The following is a 19,166-nucleotide window of genomic DNA, read 5'->3' as shown; positions in this document are numbered from 1 at the left end:
CCGGCAATGTTCCCCAACCGCCAGCTGTGTTTAAAAGGCGATAGCCACGACTGCGCCTCAGGCATCTTGTACATTTTATTATTATCATTATTGTTATTACTATTATTATTAGTTGTAGTAGTAGTAGTGGTGGTAGTAGTATTGCTATAATCATTATTGTTATTATCAAGTGTACCTAAATACACAGACAGATCTTGGTGCGTATTTTACGCGTCCTTCTCTCATTGCTAGAAATGGCAGAAAGACTTCCTCCTTCTTCTTCTTCTCCGTCTTCTTCTTCTTTAAAAAAGGCTGATCAAAGACAGGAGCACTTTTTCCTATCTCCCAAACGTTATGAAGTTATGAAGTTGGTAAATAATTTCGTAGAAATGCTGAGTTTGCAACAAATATTCTTTTCCCACAGCCACGCTCTAGCTCCTGCTGGATGTGTCCTACTGGCGAAGATCTCCAAGCTTGGTTATATTCATAAAAATTCGTGATTTATTTATCTATTTATATTTTTCAATTGAGACGGTTTCGGGCCCAACGTTAGAAAGGCTGCTCTCTAAACAAGATAACTTGTGTTATAGCGCCACCTTGCTTTTGGATAAGAGCGAGGAAGCGCGGCTGGTGGATTGAAGTCAATATGCAGGTAATTGAAACCAAATGAGAATGTGTGAGCAGGGAGCATTCCAGGAAGTAAATCTGCAGAGCCGATGCCAGTCAGAAACACAGGTGCTTTAAAGGAAAGGCTACATGAAATTGCACGAATTGTGAGGAATACAAACGTTTGCAAATATTACAAATGCATTTCTAACAAGCAATACGCTGAGTGCCTGTGTTCACCTGTTTCTTCTTTTAATTTCGTTGTACCTGTGACAATGACAATAAAGTTTCTGATTCTGATTCCGATTAACCTTAATCAGTCTGTCAAGCTTAAACTTGATCATTTTAGTCACCCAACAGAAGACACCATTTTTTTTCCGGATGCATGCAAATCAAAGTACATGCCTATTTGAAAAAAAAGCTCTTGTTGTGAGGGGTGTAGTTTGAACTTGAAACACAACCTAATATAATCCTGTGGCGCCATCTAGTGGCCGTCAATTATCATAAAATAGCTCCGAGTGGCGTTGGGGTTACTCAATTGAGCGCATTCAGTGGTTGACATGATACGACGACGTTAAGTAAGCAGGACTCGGTTTATTATGGAGAGTACAGGACAATAAATCGTCAGTAGTGATTCCGCAGAGAAAATAGTTAAATAGCTTTTAAGTGTCATCGGTCGTGTTTGTTTGCAACGATAAACGATAAAAAAAAAACAGAATAATAATAATAATAATTATTATTATTATTATTATTATTATTATTATTATTATTATGCGCAGCCGTATGTGTTTCACAACATAAAGAGATCTGCTCAGAACTGTAAGCCTACGTATGCGGCATCCGCGAGCGCATAACGTACAGTGCAGCAATAAATTGTGTTCGGTGGAGAACAAGCTGCAGTTGGTAGGTACCACACTGTTTATGTCAGTGGCAGACAGAGGACAAACTGAACGACTAAGGTTGTAAGTCGGATTGTTATTTTAATTCAGCTTCCACAGTCGACAGTGTCAGTGTTTTAGAGTGCTGCTTAAGATTTAATCTACTTTCAAAGTTTACGGGGTGACTGTTAACAGTGGTTTCGGCGATATTGTGTAACTTCTGAGTGTGTGGTGCAGCAGTGATGCTAGTTTGTGCTAAGGCTCAGTAAAGCAGTCTGGCTTATCTACTAAGCCAGACACACACACGCCCCTTTTTTCTTTAACGACTTCTGATCAAAAGCTGACAAACTACGGCTGCGGTGTGTGACAGCGGGAACATTCCTACAATGTTTTCACTTTTTCTGTTGGTTCCGTTAATGCTCAGTGACAGCTCTGTGTTGCAGGACTCGGACAGCTCCTTAAGTATTTTTACACCAGTAGGTCAAATTAGATTCACACCAGGAGGAGGTTTTAATTGAATAATCGATGTGCAACGCCAATAATGTGTTTGTTGACTCTCATAACTTCACGCTGTGGTCCTGACAGGTGTCCAACATGACTGTGGATTGGGTAGGATATGGATACGCCACGCTTGTAGCATCTGGAGGAGTCATTGGTTACGTGAAAGCAGGTATGTGTTACCTAAAATACTTAAGTTAAATAATCACATTTCTGTAACAGCAAGTGTTACTATTGGTGCTGTTGTCTCGTTGGTTTATATTTTCCTAGGTTCTGACCTCCTGTATGTTTGTTCTGTCAGGCAGTGTTCCCTCCCTAGCTGCTGGGCTGCTGTTTGGGGGCTTTGCAGGTTTTGGAGCTTACCAGGTCTCAAATGATCCTAAAAATGTTTGGGTGTCACTAGGTTAGTAAACTTTTTTTTTCTTTCCTCAGCTTATGAAAAACATCATGTCAGAAAAAGCTGTAAAGTTTGAACACTGCTGTGCCATTTAAGCCGCAGTCTTGAATGTTAATTGAATAACTCTATTATGCCTTATGACCAAAAAAATACACTCAAAATGTTTAGTATGTGGACCCACATACTAAACTGCACACAGCAGCTGTATGTTCTGCATGTAAGTAAATGGTTTCTGAATATCTAATGTCTTCATTGCAAGTGCCTTCACTAACCTTTTCCGTCTCCTGCTGTCTGCCAGCTGCATCAGGAGCACTGACTGGTATCATGGGGAAGCGGTTTTATGGATCGAGGAAGTTCATGCCAGCTGGTCTGATGGCTGTAGCAAGGTCTGGTACAAGTCCAATCAGCTATTACTTGTTATCAAGTACCACAGATGAGGACAGTATTATTCCAAATATCTTAGTTTGATTTTGGGATATTATTTTACTTACTTTGCACACAGAAACAAAATTATTTCACAAAAAACAAAAACTACCATGGCCAAACGATTATTATTTCTATTTTTATATTATTATTTATAATATTTTGATTATTATAAATATTTCTTAGTCCGAAACCAGGGTTCTACCGATTGTCCTCTTTAAGACCATAATTTCAGACTTGTTTGAGTCATTCACTTGTGTCTCAGCAGTTGTTCTGGGGGTCTTTAGATACAGCTTGCTAGTTTTCTTCCCAGAGTCTTTGAAATCGTTCGCTTCCTACCTCTGCCAGGCTTGTTCTGCCTTGTGTGGCTCTTTCTGAATTTCTTGATGAGATTTCTCATGCCAGTTCTTGACATTTGATAACTTTGTGTATCCGTCGCCTACTTTTTGAGCATTAACAACTTTTTTTTCTTTTCTTTTTTTTTTTTTGCAAGTTTAAACTGATTTCTTTTGTTTTTGGTACGATGCTCTCTCAAGTGACAGCTCAAACCGTTGGAAGTTTTTATACTGTGTAAATAAAAAGACAACCTTCAGTTTTAACTTGATATTTTTCCAGTCTTTGAGCATTACAGAGTTAAAGCATGTCATTGCACATGTCAGTTGTCAGGGGGAGCATTAATATTGACCTGGTAACTTTTATTTTTTTCTGAAATAATTCTGTTATTGTGTGCTAATAGAAATAATTTATGGTTTCTAAAGAAGGCTAGTATATTTAGAAATGCTATGTTAATAAATCCCTTGCTCCATTTACAAAAAAAATTATCACAAAAACGTTTAATATCATCGAGGCACTAATAATTTTGTCCTCACTTCTATTTATATATTACATTGTAGCCAAGAAAGCCACATTTTACAGAGGATTTTATTCCCCCCCTTCCAGTAATCTGTATTCTTTTTTACTGTATACTTTGGCTCTTTGAATGAGGTCTAATGTAATCCTTTTGTTTCAGTGCTCTGATGGTGGGGAAGCTTAGCTTGGCGTTGCTCCAGAAACCTGTACAGTCCTGATGAAGTTAATATGTTGAAATATCAGTTCCCATCAGCTCCTGTGGCTCTTTTCAGAAGCACCCTCTCAGCATTTGCCATTTATGCCCAGAATCATGTCCTTTTGTTTAAAAAAAAGTGTAGATTTATGCAATAAATGTACCCTCTTGTTTATATAGTAAATAGTTGTCTTTTTTCAGTGAATGCACCTTTGAACTTGTTTATTTGTTAAAAAAAAAAGTTAAAAAAAAAATTCAGCTTACTCATTGATATATTACAAAGAGGTTTGCAGTTCCCTTACAGTTTTCAGAGTCTGCTGTGTTTTTATGACACTCTGGATTTTTTGTGTCACCTACTACATGCTGAATAAAAGAAGAGAGGATACAACATTACAGGAACCATTCATTAAAGACATTTTGTAATATGAAACTAGAGAAAAATAAATCTAAAGTTAAATAAAAGTTGAATTGCTGTGCTGGAGTCCTACTTTAAAAAAAGAAAGAAGAAAAAATCCAAACAATGACAATGAAATTGGCTCCCACTGTATCTGAAGGATGCAGTGGGATTGTCTTGAGGACAATACCGGTCCTGGTTAAGCATCATGGCAACCATCATCTCCAGAACACAGAGATTCAATGCACATACAGTTCGGTGCTACTTGTATAAACATAACAAAGAACGTGGGATGTCGACCTTGATATCTGAGCCTAAGCATAGTTAAGCAGCCTGCTCAGGATTCAATTGCTCGCCAAAGACTAACAAGCGGTAGTAGTTTGTAGCATGTGCTCCCCCAAACTACCGGTTTCCGCCATATTTGGATGTCCAGTCGACCCTCCCATGGACGGGCTGCACAGCAGGAGCTCTGGTCAGGAGGTTTCCGGAGTTTTTTCCCAGTGCTGATGAATAACTGCTGCCCTTCATCTGAGAGCTGTCTGTCCTCCTCTTCCAGGCTTCATATTCTAGAGAAAACAAATGTCTCTCTTAATCACCAGCGTCTTTATAGGTGATGCTTTAAAAAAAACAAAAAACACAGCAACTATTTGAAAATGGCAATACCTTCACCAGTTTCTTTTAATGATGAGTTGGATATGGGCTTGAGTTTTGCAGATTTTGGGTTGTCTTTTATGTTATCAGGAGAAGAAGAAAGATTTACTAAAAGTGAAGAAAAGGGAGAAAGAAAGGAAACATACTCCCAGTAAATGTGATGCAGGTTTAAACAGAGGAAATTAGAAAAGAGTACAGGACGATCATACAACAGAATAGTTCAACTATAATACCAGAATTAATGTTTATGATTAGAGAAACAGAGCAACCTCTCAGACATGTGGGAAAGAGTGATTTTTTGTTCTCTCAGAGCAACATAAATGATTAAAAGTACCTGGCTAAAGGTCTCACAAGTTATTTTGTTGGGTTTATATAGAAAAAAAAGAGTTATTTACTTGCATGCTGGCCAGCCAAGGGGGCAAGCTGGATTCTCTGTCCCACTGAGCCAACCTCTTTCTTTTGAAATGAAGAGATGTAACCACCAGAGAGGTTGTACTTGGTGCTCACAAAGTTCCCTTTAAGAAAATAAATACAGAATTCAACCAAAGGTCTGAAATTTCTTATTATTGCACACCCCAGATGTCCAACCAGCATTTATTAAACCAGTATTTATTTGCTAAAATGCAACATTTTTAAAAAAACACAAAAAACTGATCTTGAAAACACAGATCTTCTCACAGGTGGCTTTACGACCACTAACTTTATGTGTGAACACCCGTGACATACTGGAACCACCGCATACCCACGAGGGGCACAAGCGGAGGAATAGGGTCGATTGATTGTCATTCAACATTTCAAAGAACACCATCGAGTCTCTCCACCACCAGTCAGAGATTTTTATCTCCATAATTACTCAAAAGCTTCATTGTTCCCTTAAGATGTTGTGGTTGTAGTATCATTTATCTTCTGTTAAGCAACTGGAGTTCTTCGTTCTCATGTTAACCTGCATGTTTACACCCTAGTTTCACGCAGAGCTTTAAGAGGCCGGTTTCTTTCACATGCAAAGTGGCTGTTTGAATATCTGAAACTTGCTACAGCATCAGCCACCACCCTGGTTGTTGGTTTATTTGATTTTATCCTCAAGCTATTCTATATACCGCCTTCAGAAAGGTTGCACTCCAAATAACTAATAAGGCTGCGAAATACAGCAAAAAAAAAAATCAAATGAAAACAAAACAACAACAAAAAACCCAGTCTCACTTAAATACCTTTGGAGAGATCAATTTTCTGCAGTATTCTTTCTTTGACCACAGTTTTGTCTGGTGGGCTATCCAAACACTTTGCAGCAGTATCTTCTAATCACATGGCCCAAAAAAAGTAGAGTTGGAGGAGATGCATGGGATCAGAGAGAAAGGAGAAAAGACAAACAATAAAGTAAAGGCGAAGAAGGGAAACTGAAAGCATTTTTGCTTTTTCAAAAGAAAAAAAAAGAAAAAAAACTTTTCATGCTAAATAACACATTTTCATGCAGAACAGGCGAGCAGCACTAAAACAAACAGTGCTGGGAGAATGGATGGGGGAGGGGTCTACAGCTGCAGGCCATTTAGGGAACACTTGATCTTATACCTACAGTCTTAATCTCATGAATAAGCAATGGAGAGGTAGAGACGAGGTAACAGGAAGAGACAGCAGCAGAGAGAGAAGACGAGGGACGCATACTGTGTGCCTGCCTACATGACAATTGATTTATGGTGTCCTAGGTCTCCAAAGTCGCACATGCCTAGGCTCACTAACTCTTTATCATAACTAATGACCAGGTGATATTAGCTTCATCAGCAGCACTTAGAACCTTAGTATAAGAAAGAGGACACCGTCGTATTATGTAACACAAGGTGAATTTGACAGCCGCCAGGTTTCCAGAGCAAGTCATGGTGTAGTCATTATTTAATCCACTGAGTGAGCAGGTTTGTTGTCTGTTGTCAAACCCAATGCTTGAATATTATATTTTTTGTATGTGTTTGTATTTTTCTGCCTTCGTACATTACAAAAAAATTTACACGCTGTCGGGCTGCTTCAATGTGTTACTGAAATCTGGAAACTTGAGTCCCGTCCACTGTGCACTATGCCAAACCTCTTAACACTGCTGCATTAGACATCATCAGTCTTTACCTGCATTGGCTCTGGTGACAGATAATCCTCCCCCAATAGGACCAAGTGGTTTATTTACAGTGTTTGAGGAGTTCTCCCACAGGTCCCGCAGTGTCATGCCAGTCAGCTCCTTTTCTCCAGAGGAGGTCTGATTCTTGCTGATCAAGCCTTAAAGCCAACAAAATTACAAGATTAAAAATTTAGCCCTCAGAAAGTGCTATTTTCACAAAACTGATTAAAATGCAAGCAATTGGATTTTATAATAATAATTCAAACCACGATAAAAAAAATGAAAACTTTTATTTATTTATTTGTAACCAGAGAAGCAATGACCTATTTTAAACAATACAGATAAGACTACATATTAGTCTTACCAGGCAAGTATCTAGACTGGCTGAGATAGTGTTGGCGGGCTGCAGATCCTGGAAGATTAGAGTCCATTTGGCCAGTCTTTACATTGTTTGGTAGCTTGGTAACGGTACTGAAGGAGTATAGAGGTTTCTGCTCCTGGTGTCTGAAAACAAGGCATTACAGTAAGTTCTGAATATAAATGTGGATGTTGTGGAATGTATGATAAATATGAAATGTATTCAATATTGCATATTTATTTACATATATACTGTAATTTATAAACTGAAGCACATAGTATAGCAGCACATAGCATAGCAAATGCTTCACCAAGCAAAGTTTCCACTCTTCTTAAGCTTACGGTGGACATTGGTCCTTGGGGCTCTTCTCCTCCTCTGTATTCACCAGGCTGGGTTTCTTGGAGTTGGAGGCGGATGTTTCTGAACGATCAGATTCCTCCCAGCTGTCTGAGGTCTTGGCCACTGTCTGGCCCCAGCGACGGCGACCGCTCTTCAGCACACCCATCCCGACGCCACCAGCATTGTTCTCACTGCCCAGCGCCTTCTGCACAACATAGTAATGTCACGTTTGGGCAATGAGTCTTGCTGAATTAAGTTCTACTTTCAACCTCTGCATCTGCACCAGAACTTCTGCTCTTTCAGAGTACTCACTTATTCCAAACTGACTACTTTATTTTAAAAACTTTTTTTTGCAAGTATTTAATCTGACTTAATAAAGCTACTCACTGCATGGCTGAGGCCTCCAGGTTTACTCTCAGCCTGGGGTAAGGGGATCTGCTGCAGAGGCTGTTGATGGTTTCTGGAGGAGGTTGTGGAGGCTTTAGACTCAGAGGAAGACTGCTGCAGTTCAACTTTGTACTCAGAGGCCTGTTTTTGAGCAAGCGGCCTGTTCTGGACTTTCTTGACCTCCTGGCTCTGAGGGCGTGGCCCCAAGACCTGACCCACCTGGAAGTAAGGATAGCGCAAGGCCTAGCAAAGGAGAGGAAGGAACACAGATTATTATTCTGAATAATCTGAGGATATTCAATTACACTGAAAGAATATCCCTAGAAACAAGAATAATACACAGTCTGTACTTAAAAAAACAACAAAATAAAGCACATCATTGTGTAACTTGAGTCATTTAAACTTGCAGGGATGGTTTTCATGCACAATACAGAAAACATGCACACCAAACCTAAATCCCAGGGCATTTTAGAAACACCCCTGTGTACCATAGGGTGTATTTTATTCAGCAATTACAGTTTTCCACCATCTGAATCAGACAAGAGCTGAATGAGCTAAAATTAGATGTGCATCTGTGCATCTGAACAGAACCACCCACCTGGGAGCTGTTTAGGTAGAAATGGAAAAGCTTTGTCACTCCCTCTAACGGTGTTAGGCCTAACTTTCTCTCTGGAGTGTAAATTACAGTCAACAATATGATGGGCATATAATGTTCATAATGTGTATGCACATATGCAGAGAGGAAAAATGTTTTGCAGCAGAACTGAGAATGAAGTATGGCTTAGAGACTATTTAAAATGTTTAGGATTAACAGTGAAATCCCTGCAGTGAAAATACAGATAATCTGCATGAAGTGATGAGTGTTGACTGCAATGGAAACTGCTTCTTTGAGAACAGGTTACAGATTAATTTTAAACAACAGGCTAAAAAGGGTCTTTGTTAAAGAGAACAAATTAAGCCTGGAGTAAGACTTTACATGCCTACCTGTGCAGCAGTGGGCCTTTTTTTGGGGTCCCAGTGCAGCAGGTCCTTCATCAGGGTAATAGCCTCATTGCTGGCATTTGGAATAAGGGTCTTCAGGTGGGTCGGCACACATTGAGGAAATCGAAAGTTCATGGCAGTTGCTAGCTGGTGACCTTCTGGCCAGTCGGTCTAATGGAGGACACAATCAGTTGATTACATATTATCATTATTCAGCTGTGTAAAGGTTGTTCTGGACATTTTTATTTTGTCTTTTTAAATGTTAATAGTTTAAAATAGCAAAAGTCTGAGGCAAGGTTTTTACCTCGTCAGATACCTAGAGGTGGCGGCTGTTATGAGCCAACACCACGTAAATAAAACTGAACCGTATTGTGAATTGTGGCTGATGTCACAGACTAATCTCCTGGCCAGGTTATAGCAGGTTGCAAACAGAGTTAATAGTGATGGTGTTGGAAAGCCTTTTTAATCAAGTGTCAATTTGTTCAGCATGAACCACACTTAAAACTCTTTAGACCTTAGAGAACTAAGTAGGCTTGCATATTATTTATTCTAATGTGATTTAACTACACTAAGTATAGATATTTCATCTTTAGGAATAATGTTTCAGTTAAATTCAGCACTTGATAAGTTTAGAGTATTAATGATTGAACACATGAAATAAGCTCACCGACTGAGCTCAAGCATTCTCACCTCTCTCCTTTCACCTTGGTCTCACCTTTTTGACGGTGCCCAGGACTTGGCAGATCTTAAATATCTCGTCTACTTCACTGTTCCCAGGGAAAAGAGGTCTGAGTGTGTACAATTCGGCCATGATGCAGCCCACAGCCCACAAGTCAATGGGAGAGCTGTAGGTAGATGACCTGAGCAGGACCTCCGGAGCTCGGTACCTTGACAGACAGTCAAGAGCAGTTAGATAAACAGCTTGTAAAAGTCAGTGTAAAAATACATGGCCATATGGTCCAATGAAAAAAGCATAAAAACCATCATGTTAACTTTAGCTTAGCTCACTCTAACCAGTGCTTTCTTTTCTATCTTAAAAGTGTACCACTGTGTGGAAATTCCTCTCACCATCTCGTTGATACATAGTCTGTGTAGGGAGGTTTGGAGCGGATCTCTCTGGCCAGTCCAAAATCTGCTATTTTGACCAGTTCTGGACCCATGCACAACAAATTCTCTGGCTTCATGTCTCGATGGAAGAAACCTGTACAAAGGTTTATATCAAACTTTTAGCTACATTAATAGACTCCACTCAAATCATGACAACAGACTGGCACTATTTCCTGGTATTCTAAATCTAATACATAAAAATGTTATTCATAATTCAGACAGAACTACTTGTGAATGGGTGAATGTTTGCCTCACCTGTAACATTAACAGGCATTTGTATTCAGAGCTCAATGTATTTCAACATCATCATTTTAAATATACAAGTACCAGGGCTACAGTGCTTCAGTACGGCAGCTGTCACACAATAACAGTGTAATTTGGAGTAACATTAAATATTAAAATTACTCGTGCAGATGTTGAAAAAAAAAGGCAGTCCATGTCATGTTACTAAAAATGTACTCTGCTGATGCAAAATATTTTCCTATGATGGAAGATTTTAAATGCAGTAGCAACAATGGCATATAATCCAAATGTGATTTACACTGACACCCATTTAAGTAAAACAAAACCAAATGACTCTTGATTAATCGAGTGTAGCTTAAGGAGTTATAAAGTTTGATGTCATAATAAAATACATTTTGGACTGCGCTGCTACAGAAAACAACTAAGAAAATACAAGGACATACCTTTTAGCAATAGAGAACATAGCACACACACATGCATGTGCAATATAATACTTTTGGTCTACCCAAGGGCCACAAGACTTTTTAAATATCACATACACCCAAACTGACAAACTACAGGTTAATCTACTGTTGAATGAGTAAAAGGATGACCAAGGAAAGCTTCTTACCATGTTTATGTACAAAAGCCAACCCAGACAGCACTTGAAACATGATGTTTCTAATTTCATTCTCTGAGAACATTTTATTCTCTCTAACAGCAAACAGATAGAAAAGGAAGGAAAGATGGAAGAGAAGAGAAATCAAAGTGTTAAGAGAAAGAAAAGTGGAAAAGTCTGCATTTTGGATATATGGAAGCACATGTGCACATTAAAACATGCAAAGGTTTGTATGACCAGGGTCTTTTTCTTTTGTTTAGCTGATCACACCATGCCTGATTAAAAAAAATCAGAGTCAAATGTTTAGAGTGCTTTTTAGTGTGCATGCATAGAATAAGTCATCCATACATCCATTCTTTACACAGCAGTGATACAGACCAGTAAGTAAAACAAGTGTTGAAGCAAGGCATTTATGGAGGGTTCACATACTACAAGAGTTTTTGATCGTTGATTGAAATAATTTAATGTATGATGGCCTTGTTTGCTTGCGAGATTCTTAAATATTGACATGCCTTTGACAGTTGAAATGGTCAGTGAATCTTGCAGTATGAACCCACACTCTCGTACGCTTTCAGGTCATGAAGAAAACACAGTACACCTACCATGTTTGTGAATAAACGACAGGCCTTGCAAAATCTGAAAGCTTATGTTTCTTATCACTGACTCAGGGAACAATTTTTTTCTGTAAACATAAAATCGATATACCTCCCATGAGCCAGTTAATGAAAGCAACATAACATTAACACCATTCTTTCTTACATTATACAGTAATCGGTAAAATAAATATATTTGACCACAAATCTGAGCAGCTTTAAAACATTAAATGTCTTTTTGACTTATTTGCTTTTGCAAATAAAAAACCTCAAGTTTGCACTGTAGGAGGTTTTCACACTAGCAAAAACATCAGGGCATCTCCCAGAGAAGGTGGCAGCTGTTTGCAAGAGAGAGCCTGATATAGAGGACTTACAAAGCTTTTAGAGGATGATATTGACAGACTTAAATAACAACCATTAGAGCCTATCAGATCAATCTGGTGTTAATCAGTGTGTGGGCCAATTGGCAATGACACTACACAACTGTGTTAAACAAATTCTTCAAACATTTGTATTGTGAAACATGATTTTTCTTTTCTTACCTGTCCTTCATAAGCTGGTACAAGTTCTCCTTCATGTACTCAAAGACAAAGTAGAGATGGTCATTCTCTCTAATAACCTCTTTTAGTTTCACCACGTTCGCGTGGTTCAGCTTCTTCAGCGACTGGGGTGACGCATGTTTGGAAAGATAAGAAAAACTGTCTCATGTAATGCGAAAATTTTCGTATATAACAAGAACACTTTTAATACAGATATCAAAATAGTTAATGTACTAATTGATGAAGTGTAGCAACTTCCACTGGTGCATGGTTATAACAAGAATTGCTCTTCCTTGGCTTCATTTAAGTGTGTAAGCCCTGGCTTCTATTAGCTGTTGATTTATACTCAACACAGCTCACTTTATAAGGTAAACTTGTTCAGCCTATAGTTAACACAAATACCTAATCAGCCAGTCCCATAGCAGGAACTCAATGCTGAAGTTCAGACTGAGCATCAGAATGGGGAAGAAAGGTGATTTAAGTGACTTTGAACGTGGCATGGTTGTTGGTGCCAGATGGATTGATCTGAGTATTTCAGAACGTGTTCATCTCCGGGGGGGGGGGTTTCCCATATAGCCATCTACAGAGTTTACAGAGAAAGGTCAGAAAGAGGAAATATTTGGCAGTTCTCTGGGAATTATTGGTCATATGTGAAAAGCCAGACTGCATGATCTGTGACACTATCATGTCAATATGGACCAAAATCTCTGAGGAATGCTTCTAGCACTTTTTTGAAGGCGCTATACCTCAAGTGGCCAGTGAGTGCATTCAATCAATGATTTTCTTAATGCATTACCAATGTAGTAGTGGAATGCCACCTTTTAATTTTCCATTGTACTCTTATACATTTTGACAATTTACATTTGCGTGAACATATCTATCTATTGGTCAATCTATGCAACAGTGGTCTGCGAGTAATGCTGTTATAAGGTGCTTCAAACAGGTGTATTAATATTACCATGCTTACCTTTACTTCTCTTAGGTTCATACATTCCTCCCATGAATAAAACTTCCTCTTCATTCTATGGAAGACCATTAAGGAATGTATACATCTTATTATCAGATCATCACATATGTAATCTTTTCAGGCCATATCTATTAATAAACATTATTATTACTTATTACAGCATTTACAAGACTCCTCTGTGCATCTCCATCAGTAACTTGGAAAAGTGATGAATGTAATGTGATAAATATTCTAATCAAGATTTTTCTGTACTTAAATTAAAATGAAAACATATTCTGATTCTGATGACCTACTCTGCTTTTTCACTGTTATCCAATGTGTGTTTGTTTAAAACAACACACCTCCTGTTATACGCTTGGGTTCTCTGATCAACATTACTTGTCCTTTCTTCTGGAATTACATAAGAGTTACAGAATGAGCCGATATCTATCCACAATGTCAGCAACCTGACACACCCCTCTACTTTCACTCTCTTTCACCGTCACCACATGTATTGTCTTGCATGGTAACCAAATGATCAACCAGTGGACGCACGTCCCCAGTTTCGCATCTATTATTGAACACTGCTGCTATGTTGCTGAAACAAAGCAATGTAGTTTGTTTGTCCTGGTGATGGCAGGTCAGGGGTTTCTAACTTTACAGCACATCTGTTTCGTAGTGTCACAACAAACATTAAAGAGAACAACAAAGAAAAAGGCTGTGATGTAAAATGAAAACAGTCATATTTTGATTTCAAAGGGAACAATTTCTTTCTGCATCACAAATTTGAAAAAAAATGTAATAAAAAATCAACATCTACATGTAAAAACTTTAACAGATACACAAACACTTGATAGAAATGTGATTTTTCACTATGTTTTGTGAGTATAAAGGCTCTTTGGTAGCAATAGGGGATCTACGTTAGCATTAGTTATATATCTACTATAGTGCAAACAAGATTGTGATTTTATTTTGACATTATTAAGACTCATTGCTGATCAAATATGTACATAATATAGGGCTGCATGACACCACAACAATAAATCTCATAATATTAATATGTTATAAAGGCTGAATAGGGAGAGACAACCAAAAAATTAAAGAATGAGCAACATCCTCACCTTTTGATGGCTACAAGCTCTCCAGACTCATTGCTTCTTCCCATCATCACACTGCCATAGGTGCCATCACCCAGCTGCTTCAGGGTGGTGTAGCGATTCATCATTACTCAAAACAGTTTCATCAGCCTCTTTATCAGCTAACTTTATTATTGTGTGAGATGGGCTGTAGAAAAACACAGCCGATTCATCAATCAAATATCCTCCTTCTTCCTTCAAGTATTGTTCAGTCTTTGTTTCATCAGCCAGAATTCACTTCTTTTTTCCCAAAAGAAAAGATCGTAGTTTGGCCAATGTTTGTCTTTGTCAGCCAATCCTGGGAGTTTAATAAAGCTCATTTTGCAGTAACTGATCCATGTAAAAAGGTAGGGATCTCGGTCACGCAGTTGAACTAACAGCCAAGAGACAGAAAAACATGAAAAATTGTCAGCAATAAATACAACCGCAAACACAAAAGATCACATAAATCCAATAGCATGCCAAAAAACTCTTGTCGGCCAGGATTTTTAAACAATGCGAAAACAAAGACATGCTAAGACCACTTCTTGTTTTTCCCTCAGTGGTAGGATTAGGTGTGTGTCACACTAGAGGCTTCAACATGACCACCCAAGGGAGATGACAAAGCCAACCCTAGTCAGATTAGGCCAACAGGGATGTAAATAGGATGTTACATCACCATCATGCTTATCGGTATCCACTACCTTGCCCAAGCACCCTGCCTGGCAAGAGGATTTGAATGACGCCACAGGCCATCGTAATCACTGGCCTGATGTACATTCAGCCATATAGACCTCCCAAAAAACTTACAATTACAACTAATATACAGTGCCTAACAAATTTATTAGACGACCTGTCATTTCATCAAGAAAACAAAGTAAACACAAAAATATTTTAGAAATCTGTCCAAAACCTAAAAATAAAATTGTTATTTATTAGGCAAATAACATATAACATATTTTAGCTGCATACTGGACTTCTCTGAGAAGTCAGAGATTAATCATACATAACACAAAAGCTAAAAACAAATTTTTCTCTTCATGAATGCAAGTAAATAACTGTAATTGTAAATGGCATCTTACTCAAAAAATAATAATGTGCTTTGCTATTTCACCCTGTTTTTCTGTAAAACAGTAAATTGAAAATGAATGAATAATGACAATCATTATAATTTAGAATTAAAATGATCATTTTAATTAAAGTGTGTGTGCTTTAATGATGTTTCTGTAATAGTGGATTAACCATTATAGAAACATAAAAAACCATTTTAGAAATTAGCAGGTGGTGGTCTAATAGGTGTGCTAAGCAGCGTACTTTAATGAAACTAACAAACTGCGTGTTCTTCTCGGAAATAACGCACAGCTATCTTCTTTTGTAGGTTGCAAGTTTGCGCAGCTGGATCATAATCACACATGTTTTCTGTAGAATGTGGCTTGAATGTTTAAAATAAGCTGTGAGATAAGCACACAGAGTTTTATATAGCTAGTGCGATAGGGACTCCCTAATTAATTACACTGGAAAACAATTGCTCTGGCCATTTGACTTTTCCTCAAGGAGTCATTATGCAACCAGTGTAACATATTAATCATTACAAAAAATATTAATATATGATACAACTAAGACCTTCAAAATGTGACACTGTAATGTCACATTTTGTCACTGAGTAAAAATAAGCAACAAAACAAGGGGAGGGTTCAGTCGCATATGGCGATCTGTTGTGAAGGGATTTAAAGGGAATTAAGATGTATCCAGGCCACGTGACATTAGAAAGCTAATCAAGGTCGACGATATTAAAAACTCACGTCTACAGGCAGTGTTAAAGAAACCAATACTTCTACTCACATAATTCTTAACTTTTGGTTAACTAACAGCTATCACACGCATTCAACCCCAGCAGTCTTTCCATGAAACGAATCAACTACCTTTACTCTAAAGCTAAAGCTATAAGCTAAGACTGCTTAATGTAAAAATATTAAGCAGGCTATTTTATCGGGAAAAGAAGGTGAGTTGGCATTTGTTGCTGACATATCAGACTTAACAGTACAGTTCCTCGACCATTTAGTGCAGACTCTTTCTTGTGTGTCCCTTCTTCTTTTTTCCCCTCACTTTTAAACTCACCATGTAGGGTCGTTAGTCCCTTCCTCGGCTGCTGTCCTGCTGATAGCTTCAGATAAAACGAACGAAGCTCTTACAAGGTGAGCGCGTGCGTGTGAGCGTGATTTCTCCCCATGGAAACGTACACACAACCGCGACGCTTCTTGTAGCTACCAAGTGTGGAGACGGCGCCCGCAATGCTTTATGGTCTTTGTTGTCCTTTGAGAGGTATGGCGTTAATAGCCTGTATTCAAATAGGCTAACATTTCTAGCGTAACTTAGGGATGCCTGTTCAATGTGGACTCTTTTTAATGTAAAATATTTTGAATTACAAATAGATAACTAAAGTGAGAGCTATACGCAAGATTTTTATTATTTATTTCTTTATTTTATTCTACTTTTTCAAAACACGAATGTTCTTTCGAATAAGGAGAAAAAAACACGACTTGGTCGCAATTCGAGGACTGCACCAGTAGATGACGCTGTATGATTGTAGAGTGACATAGATACATAGTGTACATAGATAGTACAAATCTACTTCGTATGGCATGTACATAGCCTACAGCTCACATTAGCGGAACAAAAATGTCACCGGTTGTTTAAAAATGTTTATTCAGTGTTTATTGTGTAGGAAATAATATTCTAATAATAAAAAACAAATTACATAACTAACAAGTTCATCCGTACAAAAAAATTAATAAAATGGTTTTTAATATTGAAGTAGACTACAAGTGTTACTTATGTAATTTGTCACCTGGTCAGTCACGTGATCAGTGAGCTAATTAGTGCCTTAGTGGCATTCTACCCGTCCTAAATGTCATGGTTTGCCGAGTGCGGTAGTGTGTTCAACCTGCCGGGAGGGGAGGAGGGATTTCACCCTAAGAGGATTGCGGCGATCGTTAGCTGCCCGCTGGCTTTGTCAAGGCATGCCGGTTTGCCGGTTGGAGTCCAACCGACAACAACGAGGTACAGTTTTCCTCCCAGATACTTGGCAACGAAACCGGTTGGACTTGAAATCATGCGTATCGAAGCAGCGCAAAATCGATCGTGACAGTCCAAGATGACCTATGGTAGATTTTACATGGTGGGAGCGCATGGAAATCCTTCACCAGGAGTGCATCAGTACCAGAGAGCAGTCTCTTGAGGGAGTTATTGCTGACAGGCGGCTCCCGATATGAAGACCAGACCTGCGGGGATCGGCAATGTCCATGCCGACTGGATGGGTTCGCTCCCCTCCAAGCTCAGTGCCATGCCCCTCAAACATCTAGCGGTGCCAGGTGAGTCCACAAAGCGTAAAGATATTTAGTCAACGGAAGAAGGAAAATGTACTGTGGTAATGTTGACTAAAAATAGACCTAACCCCACCCTCACGCCCAGCATAACAGGGGGGGGGGGGGAAACACTGCTGATTCCTTCATCACCTACTGATGCAGACGGAATCCTCTCTTTTTTCACCTTGATTTCTTGTTTGATTTCGATTTCAATTTTTAATTTTCCATCACCAGCAGCAGCTCTCCCTCTTTTTTCCAGGCTCTCACGACTCTTTCACTTTTTGGGTGGATGTGCATGCTCCCGTGGGCCCCGATCAAAAGGTTTATGTTAAGTATCTGGCTACCATGTTCAGTGTCTTAGCCAAGAAAGTCATGGTGAGGTGGTCCATGACACAGGTACTGGACTCAAAATCACTGCAATACACACACACACACACACACACACACACACACACACACACACAAATTAGCCTAAATGGTACATTTTTCAGATCTGTGTTTTACAGTCTAGTGTCTGTGTTTCTCAGCTTCTTATTATGTATAATGTGATGTGGTCTGTGTCGCCAGAACCTGACTTTTAAGGAGCAGCTGGATGCAGGAATTCGCTACTTTGACCTCAGGGTGTCCGCAAAACCAGGCGAGCTTGGAAATGAAATCTACTTCATTCATGGCCTCTTTGGACACAAGGTGAGCGGAGGAGTAAACTTTTACTGCCGTTTTGGGTTGTTATTGTGACTGTTGAGCTGGTCTCCCTCATTTACTTTTATGTGTTACATTTTTCATTTTAATCTGTCACAATCTGATATTTTCCTTCTGTGCTGAATGCTTTTGTGCCAGCTCCAGTCCTAGAATGCTAAAATGACATTTGAATACAAGCTTTCATTTTCTCCCAGTATGAACAGTAACTGTTTTCTTCTAGTACTGTGTTGCAGTTGATGTTGCTAATAGTGGGCAGAGATGACCTTAAGCAAGGATCAGAGGGTAACGTTTAGCTATAAAGATGGGTGATTCTTTTCCCTACACGAGGAACTCTTTGATTACAAAGATTCTGTCATAACTTGACCATGTGACTGAAGAATATTTAATAAAGAAATGCATATTCAAGATTTTCTGATGTCAGTGGCATTAGCAGCTGTAACTGTATACAGGTTGATATTTGACTCTATTAACCTTTATTTTGTGAAATATTTTGGTGGAGTTTTGCAGTGCCGCACTCACTAAAATATTTAAGCTGCTCTTTGGCGTTCTAATATGCTGACTTTTAAAAAGAACAGTAGCCTTTCTGCATCAGTTCATGACTGAGAGACTTTAAGATTTGTAAATTTGTATCCTGATCTCTGGCTCTTCACCCTGTTTTCTCACAAAGGTGAGGGATGGCCTGTTAGAAATCAGCTCCTTCCTGGGCAGACACAGGAAAGAGGTGAGAAGCACATTTTAAAAATTTCTAAACATAAAACATGTAAATAAATGAGCTACATTTACACTACTAACTGATTATGTTTGATGTTTAATTTATGTAGGTGGTGTTCCTGGACTTTAACCATTACTATGCAATGGAGGCAGAGCACCACGTTTACCTCATCAGCATGCTCCAAGAAGTATTTGGCAGCAAACTGTGCAATAACTGTG

The 19,166-nt window shown here is 38.7% G+C and overlaps 3 protein-coding genes across 17 annotated transcripts in view; 2 read left to right on the top strand and 1 right to left on the bottom strand.

Moving 5' to 3' along the window:
* The first annotated feature begins 1,122 nt into the window (after positions 1–1,122).
* tmem14ca (transmembrane protein 14Ca) lies at positions 1,123–4,028 on the top strand. 5 transcript variants are annotated; one of them, XM_085468689.1, is made up of 5 exons: positions 1,123–1,163; positions 2,049–2,133; positions 2,263–2,364; positions 2,657–2,744; positions 3,791–4,028. In XM_085468689.1, exons 2-5 carry the CDS (start codon positions 2,058–2,060, stop codon positions 3,846–3,848), a joined length of 324 nt encoding a protein of 107 aa, XP_085324815.1. In that variant the 5' UTR covers positions 1,123–1,163; positions 2,049–2,057; the 3' UTR covers positions 3,849–4,028. The 5 variants fall into 5 exon arrangements, with proteins under 5 accessions (XP_085324815.1, XP_085324812.1, XP_085324814.1 ...); XM_085468686.1 differs by lacking the exon at positions 1,123–1,163 and adding an exon at positions 1,414–1,488; XM_085468688.1 differs by lacking the exon at positions 1,123–1,163 and adding an exon at positions 1,481–1,544.
* A 27-nt stretch (positions 4,029–4,055) lies between these two features.
* Positions 4,056–17,174, bottom strand: mak (male germ cell-associated kinase). Of its 10 annotated transcripts, none has more exons than XM_085468673.1 (16): positions 17,117–17,174; positions 14,179–14,566; positions 13,079–13,133; positions 12,115–12,236; positions 11,582–11,661; positions 10,100–10,232; positions 9,747–9,918; positions 9,035–9,202; positions 8,051–8,293; positions 7,666–7,868; positions 7,331–7,470; positions 6,978–7,124; positions 6,077–6,163; positions 5,264–5,383; positions 4,881–4,976; positions 4,056–4,783 (listed from the first exon to the last, which is right to left on the bottom strand). In XM_085468673.1, exons 2-16 carry the CDS (start codon positions 14,280–14,282, stop codon positions 4,620–4,622), a joined length of 2,034 nt encoding a protein of 677 aa, XP_085324799.1. In that variant the 5' UTR covers positions 14,283–14,566; positions 17,117–17,174; the 3' UTR covers positions 4,056–4,619. The 10 variants fall into 10 exon arrangements, with proteins under 10 accessions (XP_085324799.1, XP_085324808.1, XP_085324800.1 ...); XM_085468682.1 differs by lacking the exons at positions 11,582–11,661; positions 17,117–17,174 and adding exons at positions 10,992–11,074; positions 16,291–16,662; XM_085468674.1 differs by lacking the exon at positions 17,117–17,174 and adding an exon at positions 16,291–16,647 and having other exon boundaries at positions 6,077–6,160.
* A 252-nt stretch (positions 17,175–17,426) lies between these two features.
* Positions 17,427–19,166, top strand: part of plcxd2 (phosphatidylinositol-specific phospholipase C, X domain containing 2) — a 7,292-nt gene continuing 5,552 nt past the window's right edge. For both annotated transcript variants that reach the window (XM_085468684.1, XM_085468683.1), the window contains exons 1-5: positions 17,427–17,543; positions 17,797–17,933; positions 18,105–18,224; positions 18,904–18,957; positions 19,058–19,166. The exon at positions 19,058–19,166 is cut by the window's right edge and continues 47 nt beyond it. In XM_085468684.1, the coding sequence (XP_085324810.1) occupies positions 17,441–17,543; positions 17,797–17,933; positions 18,105–18,224; positions 18,904–18,957; positions 19,058–19,166 (523 nt within the window). In that variant the 5' untranslated portion in view covers positions 17,427–17,440. The remainder of the gene's footprint in view (positions 17,544–17,796; positions 17,934–18,104; positions 18,225–18,903; positions 18,958–19,057) is intronic.

Source organism: Copadichromis virginalis, linkage group LG9, assembly GCF_057382275.1.
Source record: "Copadichromis virginalis isolate Kocher_CV1m ecotype Utaka linkage group LG9, C_Virginalis_male_GT1.1, whole genome shotgun sequence".
NCBI classification, from domain to species: domain Eukaryota; kingdom Metazoa; phylum Chordata; class Actinopteri; order Cichliformes; family Cichlidae; genus Copadichromis; species Copadichromis virginalis.
This window is presented reverse-complemented; position numbering and strand designations above follow the sequence as displayed.